The sequence below is a fragment of the Eriocheir sinensis genome, chromosome 59 (genome assembly GCF_024679095.1).
Source record: "Eriocheir sinensis breed Jianghai 21 chromosome 59, ASM2467909v1, whole genome shotgun sequence".
Lineage (NCBI taxonomy): Eukaryota > Metazoa > Arthropoda > Malacostraca > Decapoda > Varunidae > Eriocheir > Eriocheir sinensis.
The window spans coordinates 4540126-4551974 of record NC_066567.1 but is presented as its reverse complement, the minus strand read 5'-3'; the positions used below and the strand labels follow the sequence as shown (position 1 = coordinate 4551974).

General features: G+C 41.6%; 2 protein-coding genes across 11 annotated transcripts in view; one reads left to right on the top strand and one right to left on the bottom strand.

Moving 5' to 3' along the window:
• Positions 1-11849, bottom strand: part of LOC126985420 (uncharacterized) — a 112667-nt gene that overhangs the window by 32898 nt on the left and 67920 nt on the right. The window lies entirely within an intron of this gene.
• LOC126985423 (uncharacterized) overlaps positions 1-11849 on the top strand; it is a 32814-nt gene that overhangs the window by 14206 nt on the left and 6759 nt on the right. Inside the window, exons 1-2 of one of the 3 annotated variants that reach the window (XM_050840288.1) lie at positions 7813-8588; positions 9450-10248. The exons of 1 other annotated variant lie outside the window; for it this stretch is intronic. In XM_050840288.1, the coding sequence (XP_050696245.1) occupies positions 10191-10248 (58 nt within the window). In that variant the 5' untranslated portion in view covers positions 7813-8588; positions 9450-10190. Of the gene's footprint in view, positions 1-7812; positions 8589-9237; positions 10249-11849 lie in introns of those variants that run through there. One more of the 3 variants, XM_050840287.1, reaches the window with a different exon arrangement.

Sequence of the window (11849 nt, the reverse complement as noted above, 5' to 3'; positions counted from 1 at the left end):
CCCCTTTCCCCATATCAGTTTACCTTTGGTCCCTCCTCACTTCTTTCCCCTCTCTCCCACACCACCCCTTCCTTTACTCTCCCTTAACACCCCTTTCCCCTTTCCCCTCACCACCCATTTCTCTCTCTCCCTTCAGTCCTTTCCCCTCCCTGACCTCTCACCCCTTCCCCTTCTCTCCCCCATCACCTCTTTCCCCTCCCTTCCTCTTCACGTGATATCCTCAACCCTCTCTTCCCTTTTCACCTCCACTTTCTCTCTCTCTCTCTCTCTCTCTCTCTCTCTCTCTCTCTCTCTCTCTCTCTCTCACGTGATTCCTCTCGCTCTCTCACGTGCTTTTATGCAATCCACGTCCTTATTTGCAACGATAACGTACGCCAGGGCTGGTGATTGAGGCTTCCGTCACCACCACCACCACCACCACCACCACCACCTCTCATCACCTCCGCCACTATCATCACAACCGTTTTCGAGCTCACTGCCATGCTACTGGTGATGATTATTTTGGTGTTTGTGTGTCTTGTTGCGTGTCATGTCATCACCATCTGTGCTTTCGTCTTCACCAGCGTCATCTCACCTGTCTGTCTACCTCTATGTAAGCTATCTATTCCAACCATCACAATCACCACCACTGCAACCATACATTTGTTCTTTAACCAGTCAGCATCACCACTGCCACTACCCCCACCACCACTACCACTGCCTTATTGGTGATGGTGATGGTAGTGATGATGGTGGTGGAGGTGGTGGTGGTGCCTCAAGACCCACAGGTATTAAACCCTTCTCTGGCTTCCCTCACCACCACCACCACCACCACTAACGTAACACCACTGTCTCTGAATAAAAACAACGAAAAGAAAACAAAACACTAAAATAATACCCAACGAAAAATAAGAATACATAATAAATTCGTAAAGCAAAGGAACAAAATCAAAACGAAATATAAGTAAAGATGGGTCACACACACTTTAGTAAATAAACACTAATTATTATCATTATTATTATTATTATTATTATTATCCCACTAAACCAAGCTAAGGCAGAGTAGGTTAAGGCAAGTAAAGGCGGAAAAGTCAAGGAGAGCAAGGGGAGGGAAAGAGGGGGGGAGGGGGGGGGGGCTAGATAAGGCACCCCCTCTCCATCCCCCCACCCCCCATCACCCCCGAAATAAGCCTAGGTCAAGTCAGCACAACATACGAACTTGACCTTTCCTCAACGCGGGGAAAAACCACACAACTTCCTGACTCAGCAGTGTGTGTGGGGGTGGGGTGGGGGGGGGGGGGGGGGAGTGGGCGGGCGGGGGGAGGAGAGAGGGGGAGTCTGTTGAAGGTCACGGCGGAAGAGAAATGAGAGAATGTATTACTTAACTATTTCTAAACCTCTTACATAACGGACGGTCCCATACATCTCTCTCTCTCTCTCTCTCTCTCTCTCTCTCTCTCTCTCTCTCAAGGTCGTCCTCCTATAAGTTGCCACAATGCACAATTTTCTACTATTTCCTCATAGTTTTTCAAGGGTGAATGAATAGTACCCAATGTTCCTTTTCGTCCCCTGTCCCCTCTCCCCTTTTCCCTTCCCTTCCCCTTAACTCTCTTTCTCTTCCTCCACTTTGCTCGTTTTTTTTTCTTCGCTTCTTTGCCCTGTTTCTCTTCTTCCTCTTTACTCACTTTCTCTTCTTCCCTTTAAACCTCTTTGTCATCTTCCCCCTTTACTGTTTCTCTTCTTCTTGATCCTCTTACTTTTCTTCATGTTTACAATCTTTCTTTTCTTCCTGTTTATCTTCTTTCTCTTCTTCCCCTTCGCCTTCTTTCTCTTCTTCCTTTTAACTTTCTTTCTCTTCTTCCCCTTCGCCTTCTTTCTCTTCTTCCTTTTAACCTTCTTTCTCTTCTTCCCCTTCGCCTTCTTTCTCTTCTTCCTTTTAACCTTCTTTCTCTTCTGGTTCCCCTTCGCCTTCTTTCTCTTCCTCTTTTTTGTGATCTTTCTCTTGCTCCTCTTCACCCTCTTTTCTCTTCTTCTTCCTCCTTTTTTTTTTTTACTTCCTGACTCCTTAACTCCACTTGCTGTATCCCAGTTTCCTTTTAGTTATTTTTTTACTGTTTTATCTTCGTTTCCTATCTCAACCTTGGTCCTATCTACAACATTACCCTTCCTCCTCCTCCTCCTCCTCCTCTTCCCTAAAAGATAATATATTGTTACTCTTCTTCCTCCTTCGTCTCATCTTTCTCTTAACAATACCCCTTACTCTTTCCTCCTCATCCTCCTCCTCCTCCTCTTCTTCCCAATCATATCACTTATTCCTCTCCTCGTCTTGGGTCCGTTACCACCACCACCACCACCACCTCCTCCTCCTCCTCCTCCTTCTTCCCCAAGTGACCTTCTACCTCCCTACATTTTCCTCTCTTCCGCCTCTCTGCACCGTATACTATCCGTTTCTTTTCTCTTCCGCCTTCAAGTTACGTCTCTCTCTCTCTCTCTCTCTCTCTCTCTCTCTCTCTCTCTCTCTCTCTCTCTCTCTCTAATAGCCCAATCTCGTTACCTCAATCATAGCCTTCCTTCCTTCATTTAATCCTCTCTTCCTTCTTTCTCTTCCGTCTTACCACACTCTCGTTCCCTCCTTCCTTCCTTCCTTCCTCTTCCTATCATTCATTCTTAATTTCTTCCTGGCCCTTTCCTTCATCTGATTTCCATCCATTATTCATCCATCCCTCTCTTCTTTCCTTCTTCCTTTTTCCTCTACCTATATTGCTTTCATTATTTATTTCTTCCTGCCTCCCTCCTTTCCATCCTTCCTTCATCTGATTCCTCCTCCTCCTCCTCCTCCTCCATAACACTTCCTACACCTGGATCGAATGTCAAATCACAGGTATGTCGACACAAGTAATTACCTGGCCTTCACACGTCATTTACCCTTGATTAATAAACCCGTTACCTGTCCGCTAATTATTCCAAGCAGACACAGGTGTTTTGGATGCTCAGGTGTGCTTGCGGTTTGTTTGTCATTTCTATTAATATTTATATTTGATCTACTTTGTCTATTTTGTATGATTGTGGTTGTTTGTTTTGTTTGATGTTGTTATTGTTGTTAAGGTGGTTGGTTATAACACACACACACACACACACACACACACACACACACAAACTCACGTTTTCTTTTACTTAAAGGAAATACGATAAAAAAAAAAAAAACACGTGCACGCATTCTTAAGATCACGCTCACTGGCACACGACACCAATTTTTGCATTTATGATTCTCTCTCTCTCTCTCTCTCTCTCTCTCTCTCTGTTATTCTTTTCTTTTCTAACAATTCCGTGCAATCATTCGAGGAGAATTTAAAGTGAATAAACTTTTTTAACACATTCTTCTTCATATTATTTAGTAGTAGTAGTAGTAGTAGTAGTAGCAGCAGTAGTAGTAGTAGTAGTAGTAGTAGTTGGGGAAAAATCGGAGTAGGAAGTGGCGGTGGAGGAGGAGGAAGAGGAGGAAAAGGAGGAGGAGGAGGAGGAATAGGGGCAGCATCATTGTTTTTTTTTTTTTTTCCTACATTGCAACACCAGAAGTTGATTGTAATTTTCCGCCCACATTGAGCGGATAATTTTACACACACACACACACACACACACACACACACACACACACACACACACACACACACACACACACACACAAACGTATACGTACACAAGTGCCTTCATTATCCCATTATTCGAGAGAGAGAGAGAGAGAGAGAGAGAGAGAGAGAGAATATTAACCTTGAAATGTCATAACAGTAGGTCGGACTCGAGACATTTTAAAATTTGAAGAATATAAACTTTATCAACACCACTTCTTTAGCTATTGGGCAAGAAGGGGGGGAGGGGGAGAAAGGCGAGGAGGAGAAGGGAGGGAAGGAGAGAGAGGGTGACGAGGGATGACAACGAGAAGGATGCTGTGGGTGGTGAGATGAGGAGGGAGATTGGGGGAGGAGGAAGTAAGAAGAAGAAAGGAAGGAGAATTGGGACATGGAAGGGAAAGGATGTGATGGATGGATGCTGTGTGTATAAAGGAGAGAAATGAGGGAGGAGATAAAGAGGAGGAACGAGGAAGTAGGAAGAAGAGGGAAAATCTGGGATCATAAGATATATAAGGAGGGAAAAAGATCCAATAATAGGAGGAAGGAAAAAAATATGGAAGAGCAGGAAGCGGAAGAAAGGAAAAGAGAAATAAAAGGAAGATAAATTTAGATCGGGGAATGTAACGAGAGAAGGATACGATAATCAAACGAGGAAGAAGAAGAGGAAGGATAATGCAATAAAGGGAAGGACGAAGAGGATTATGTTGCAAAAGGAAGCCGGACAGAACAAGAGGGATAGAAGGATATTAGATTACGGATGTGAAGGATGCTCTGTAGGACCCTAATGAGAGAGATAGAGGGAGAGGGAGTGAGACAGATACATAGATATATAAGTAAATAGAGAGATAGAAAGGAAGACAGATATTTTAATGCAACTAAATGGTAATAAAGAAGAAAGACTGAAGATAATATAAAACAAAAATAAATTAACGAAGTAAGAATGCCAAACAATAAAAAGAAGGCAAAAATAATAGAAATGTTAAATCGGTTTCATGGCCGTGAAGACCTACACACACACACACACACACACACACACGGCCTCAGAAATCAGCTGTTTCCTCCTATTTTATCTATTATCGCCGGTCTCCAAGAAGGGCGATAGTCTGATGGTTTCATGATTATTTGTTTATCTGTTGTTTTCCGTTATCAAAATACCTAAAACATGGACTGATAAAGTAACCTAATAATTGAGAGCTTCCTTTTTAATCATCTTTTAAGTTTTCTTTTTTATACCTCTCGTTTTCTTTTATTATATACATTTTATCGTTTTTTTATATTTTTTATACTCTGCCTTTTTTTTTTATACAGTTCTACCCTTTCCTTTTCGTATATACAACCTTTACCCTTTTACCTTTTCAACACAACACTACCCTATTTTTCACCTTTTTATCAACGCAATGAGCTCTCTCTCTCTCTCTCTCTCTCTCTCTCTCTCTCTCTCTCTCTCTCTCTCTCATACATATAAACTACTAACTTCTCCTTGAACGACTTATCAGGACAATGAGAGAGAGAGAGAGAGAGAGAGAGAGAGAGCGCACCTGTCATTACAAGCGTGGACACATATTTACAGTGCTCTACATCAAGTGGCCTCACCTGTAATTCCCCGCGCGCTCACTAACCCTTTGCTCTCAAGCGCAGCGAGATAACATGAGGGACACAGATGTATAAAAAAAACTACGCAATGCTCCGGACACGCTACTGTTACGGTATAGCACTGAGTTAGCTTCAGTAGCGTTATATTTCACCCAACGTTATCTACTGACCTTCCTTACTATTACTTATTAATTGCTTGGTGTCACGAGGTTTAGTTCAGTTCGCCCTTTGACTCCCTCGTTTTCTTAAGTTCTCCGTAATGAAAACATATGCATTGAATGGCTTATCTTCGGTAGCGTTATCCTTTATCCATCCCTATCAGATGCACATTATCTATCGGCCTTTCCTAATAATACACTTAATCATCTTCAGGTTTGTGTCGCGAGTTTAGTTTAGTTTGCCTTTTCACTCCCTCGTTTTCGTTTTAAGATCACCGTAAAGAAAATGGGTGAATCAAATGGCTTACTACGTTACTTCTATGATGTCGCAGCATAGAAAACGGAAGCGTTGAATGGCTTACTACGTTACTCTTATAATGATATATATATATTTTTTCCTGCTCCCGTCTGAGGTTTCCACGGCGTCTTAGCTTCCCTCCAGGGATGGATTAAATACAAGAGTTGTGTATTCGAATATGAATACGAATACTTCAAATTCCAACGAATACGAATACGAAGTCGAACACACAAATGGTTTTAACTCGAATACAAATACGAATACTTCTTGAAAGTAGTCATGAATACATTCATGAATATTTATCACTGAAAAATACCTTCTTGACGTAACTGGGTACAGCACTGTTCTAATGTTATCCAACAGAAAAATGAGCTCACGACCATTACACGCCCGCCCAGGAGGCTGGAGTTGTAAGGCACAACGGCTATTATTTCTGATCACAGACTTTGAAGTATTTGTCAGGTTACTCGCAAAACATAAATATTTTCCCCTTGTATTCGAATACGAATGAGAATACTTTGATTTCTATCAATAATTGTTTGAATACGAAAAGACCCGCATAAGGTATTCGAATGAATTCGAATACGAATACTCCATCCCTGCTTCCCGCCCCTCCTGGCCTCTGCTGAGTGCTAATTGCTCTGTCATGCCAACTGCCTGCATGACTGTCCCTTCCCACTCCTCACCACATCATAAAACTTATATGCTCTTTATTTAAATTTTGCCTTTCACCTCTCATCTCCATTCTCAAGTATCCTCCTAATATAGCCTGCATCTCTCCTTCACTCACACCCAGAGCACCTCACATTTCACTCTCACGTACTTAACCTAACCAAAGGGCCGGTGCTACAGCTTAATACAGTGTCCAATTAAGCCATCTCTAGCATCCCACTCATAATATAGACAGCATCGCTCCTCCACCCATACCTAAACGATCTCAATCTTCACGCCCTCACCTAACGTAACCTAACCTAGCCAATGGTACAATAGTGTCTTACTAAGCTCACAAACCAACTATATTCTCCCTAATAGTTCGGTTTTCTACTTAACACCCGATACTAAAGAGACTTCCTGTATAGTCTTCAAATTTCTCAGCTTCTATATAGAAACAAAACATTATACAACGAATATTCAGCGTCTCTGGTGGTTAGTTTGAGAGCTTACTAACCAAACCCAAACCCATATAGACCACTCGCAAAGAAATCTGAAGTATCTATCTAGCTTATTCCTGATCATGTTCCTCCTCGCCACTCCTAACAATGCTACTGTTACTGATACTTCTAACATCAGTATTCATGTCTCTATGGAACGATGGGTTAGTATACATATGGAGCGGTGGACAATATATATTCTAATAACTGCATAGGGTCAAAAGGTGGAATTACGATACAGGTTGAGAGAGAGAGAGAGAGAGAGAGAGAGAGAGAGAGAGAACAGGACACAGTGATGCGAGGAACTGACTCTTACTTATGCATCGATGGTTCCTGTAATTCTCTCTCTCTCTCTCTCTCTCTCTCTCTCTCTCTCTCTCTCCTTCGGTTTTATATATGGATACATTTATTTAATTAACTAAAATAATACGCGAAATTTCATAATCATATGTGCGAATATTATGCAAATGAAGAGGTGATTGGTGGGGAGCGAGTGACGTCACCAATGTGTCAACCAATGGCGTTCGTTCCTTTACAAAACAATTTTTATCTCGAACGTAAACACTTTCTTTCTCTTCCTTTCCTCTCTGTTAACCTACAAGACTGTTTCCTACTCTTCGCTCAAACGCTACACCTAAACTCTCTCTCTCTCTCTCTCTCTCTCTCTCTCTCTCTCTCTCTCTCTCTCTCTCTCTCTCTCTCTAATTAGCCCATCGGTCACTTCCTTTAACCATACACACACACATACATACACACACAGACACACACACACACACACACACATGCAGGAATTTCCTATATGATTTTTCATTGAAGCGATCATACCTTATACATCTCTCTCTCTCTCTCTCTCTCTCTCTCTCTCTCTCTCTCTCTCTCTCTCTCTCTCTCTCTCTCACCGATGGTATGGTAGGGTGGGACCGGGTACACACACACACACACACACACACACACACACACACGAGGAGACAGTTCGCATCGGGCCTGTGGTGAAGACGCATCCCCTCTCTCTCTCTCTCTCTCTCTCTCTCTCTCTCTCTCTCTCTCTCTCTCTCTCTCTCTCGGAAAGCAGTATTGTCGCGCGAAAAACGGAAAAAAGGACAAACGCAAATTAATCAGACTGAAAAATTCTTAAAAACTGTGGATACGTGAAATGAGTGGAGGTGGTGGTGTTGGTGGCGATAAATTATGTGGTGTTAGATGTTGATTAGAAGAAACAATAAATAAAAAAAAAAGGAGGCGGGAAAACTACGCACATGATAAGCACGTGTTAAGACCGGAAAAAAAAAAAAAAAAAAAAAAAAAAAAAGCTATGAGATAAGAGATGTATAACAGGTGCGAAGGAAAATGTAAAAAACGAAGAAATAAAACGAACGGAAAATGAACTGACACCCAAAAATGAAATATGAAGAAAATTAAAGTAATGTAAGAAAGAGAATTGCATGAACGCAAAAGTTAAGTATATGAAGAAAAATATATCATTGGAATCAAGCGAAATGAACGACGACTTAAAATGAAAAAAGGAAAAAAAGTTGCGTGCCCCGTAAATGAAAAAAAAAAAGTTATATAATTAAAAAAAAAATACAACATTCTTTCGCCACTAAACCGTTTAAATTTATCTAAAGGAAAAAAAAAAACTAAGCTTAAAAAATCTGAGACAACGTACAAATTATTATTATTATTATTATTACCATTATTATTATTATTTACTCAGGTGTTATGTGAAGGTGTTCAATGGAGCGACAGGTGAAAGGTGTGTTAGGGAGGCGTGTCCAGAAAGGTGAGACAGGTGCGGGAAGGTGAGAGCCGGGGAGGGGGAGGCAGGTGAACAAAAGGTAATAATGGGGGTTCTTTTCTTACCCTCGTTCGAATCTAAACACGTCTTAACTCTCTCTCTCTCTCTCTCTCTCTCTCTCTCTCTCTCTCTCTCTCTCTCTCTCTCTCTCTCTCCGTGACTGCGTGTGTGTGTGTGTGTGTGTGTGTGTGTGTGTGTGTGTGTGTGTGTGTGTGTGTGTGTGTGTGTGTGTGTACTCTTTTAATAGCATAAGATCGATAGGTGGTTTGAGAAAGGTATGTTTGCACCTTAATTGACTTTCCCCTCAAGTGTTACGTAGTATGATAAAAAAAAAAGTTGTCTAAGTTAACGATAAAGCAAACAAACAACAACAACAAAATAAAGATAACATAAGTAGTAGAAACAGTAGTAGTAGTAGTAGTAGTAGTAGTAGTAGTAGTAGTAGTAGAAAGTGTTAGGGTGCAAAATTACTACATCTGTCATGTATGTGAAAGTTTGCGCGAGAGAGAGAGAGAGAGAGAGAGAGAGAGAGAGAGAGAGAGAGGGGTGGATGCTGCACAAGTCTCAAATCCAAGTGAATCAACAAATAGGGATAAACCAACGCGCTCTCTCTCTCTCTCTCTCTCTCTCTCTCTCTCTCTCTGGTAAAAAACAGGAGAAAAGGAACAGGAGGTTTGAGAGGGTGGAAGGGAAGGAAAGCGTGATAAGGAGGAGGAGGAGGAGGACACTAATAGGACCTGTTTTCTCATATTTTTCATCCCCTTTTCATCTATTTATTTATTCACCAACAATTAAGCGGACGCGGGTAAAAACGAACCTTGCAGTAAACCTAAACACAACCCTCAGGCAACCAGCGATAAGGAGCATAAAGGAACAGACAGGAAATAAATATATATGAGAAAAGAACAAAAAAATAAATAAAGATGAAATAAAGTCCCGGATACAGCGAAGATAAAAACACGTGAATGAAGCAAATATAAGAGAAAATAAAAGGAAAAATAAAAATAAATGTAAACGAGTAAGAAAGAAAAGATAGAAGATGGAATATCGTCACGGACACAGCGAAGATAAATACACGTGAACGAAGAAAATAAAGAGAAAGAGAAAACAAAAATGACATAAATCAGAGAAAACATTAAAGAAACAAAACAAAGAAAACGAGTCAACGCAAACTGGTGAAAAAGGAAAAAAAAAAAAAGGAGGCAACACGAATCAGGAAAACCCCAAAGATAAATAGATAATAAACAGTAAATAAGGAAGGACGTAGACAGGCTTTTATCATCTACAGGTGAGTAGGCCTAATTATCACCTGCCTACCTGTATGGCCTCCAAGCCCCGGCAACTAAACACACCTGTCCAGACCGTGTAGGCTTGGACAGGTAGAGGAAGGATAGGCCTCTCCACCCAACAGCTCAGGAAGAACAAAAAACAAGAACAAGAGCAACAAAAAATAAGACAAAAAAAAAAGACAAAGAAAAAGAAAAAACAAAAATAGAACAATAAGGAGAAAATAAGAAAACAACAACAACCACTACCACCACCACCACCACCACCACTACTACTACTACTACTACTACTACAGCAAACATGGCGGCTGCAATATTCCAAGGCGACATGGCTGAGCTCTTCGTTAAATATCTCGAAGGTTTGTTTGGTTCGCTTCGCTGTTTCGCTTCGCTGTCTCGTTGCCTCATTCATCATTATTTTCATTTATTATCAACATTTTTTACTTCCTTCAGTGTTTGTAAGAGGATTATAAGCATACGCTATAGATAAAACGAACTATGATAATTAGGGTGACGCAATACTTGGGCTGAGAACGCGGCGGTAAATGGCGCAGCAATAAACACGCAAAGGTGACAATCATTTACGCACTCAAACAGGTATCGTTAGTATAAGAGAACAAATAAGCACAAAAACACACTTAGCTAGGAGAGAGAACAAAAACTGTAAACAATCCAGCGAGAATCGGGAAGTGGTAGAAGAAAAAAAGAAAACGAAAAAATAGCTTATCCTTCCCCGGGGCGAGAGGTTACCAGTGTCGTTTTGCCCGCTAGATGTCAACACCGACGCTAATAATAATAATAATAATAATAATAATAATAACCGCATGTCCTGATGGCTTATCATTATCATCGTTATTATCATTATTCATGTGAAGGATATACGGATGACAGACTGCAAAACGAGATTGTAATGCTTCCTTCTATTATTCACAGGAGGGAGGGAGAAGGAAGGAGGGAGGGACGGTGAGAATATAGAAAAAATGAGGGAGGGAGGGAGGGAATGGAAGGAAGGGAAGAAGAAAGAAGGAAAAGGTAGAAAAATGAGGGAGGGAGGGAGGGGATGGAAGGAAGGGAAGAAGGAAGAAGGAAAAGGTAGAAAAATGAGGGAGGGAGGGAATGGGAGGAAAGGAAGATGGAAGGAAAAAGGAAGAAGAATGAGAAGGTAGAAAAATGAGGGATGGAGGGAATGGGAGGAAGGGAAGAAGGAAGGAGGATGAGAAGGTAGAAAAATGAGGGAGGGAGGGAATGGGAGGAAGGGAAGAAGGAAGGAGGATGAGAAGGTAGAAAAATGAGGGAGGGAAGGAATGGGAGCAAGGGAAGATAGAAGGAAAAAGGAAGGAGGATGAGAAGGTAGAAAAATGAGGGAGGGAGGGAATGGGAGCAAGGGAAGATGGAAGGAAAAAGGAAGGAGGATGAGAAGGTAGAAAAATGAGGGAGGGAGAGAATGGGAGCAAGGGAAGATGGAAGGAAAAAGGAAGGAGGATGAGAAGGTAGAAAAGTGAGGGAGGAGGTGGGATATGAGAGGGAGGAGGGAAGCTGAGGGTGGAGATAGGATGAAGGTGACAGTGAACGAAGGGAGAGAACGGAGGGAGAGAAGTAGGTATAAGGAGGGAGGAAGGGAGAGAAGGGGGTGGAGGAAGGAGGGGCGAGTCCTATACGACCTTGGAAAGAGGAGAGATTAGATGTAACCTGTTCTCCTCTTCCACCTCCACCACCTCCTCCTCCTCCTCCTCTGTTACCACCGCCTCATTCACCACCACCTCCACTTCCTCATTGTATTCTTTCACAAGCGGCATCATTATAAACATCACCATCATCATCACTATCCTAGAATTTCACTCCATTCTCTAACATTCTCTCTTCCTATAATAGCATCGAATTCCTCTTTTTGTTGTTGTTGTTGTTGTTGTTTCAGATTGTATTAGTTCTTTCCCATTATTTATTCTCAACCTAATTATTT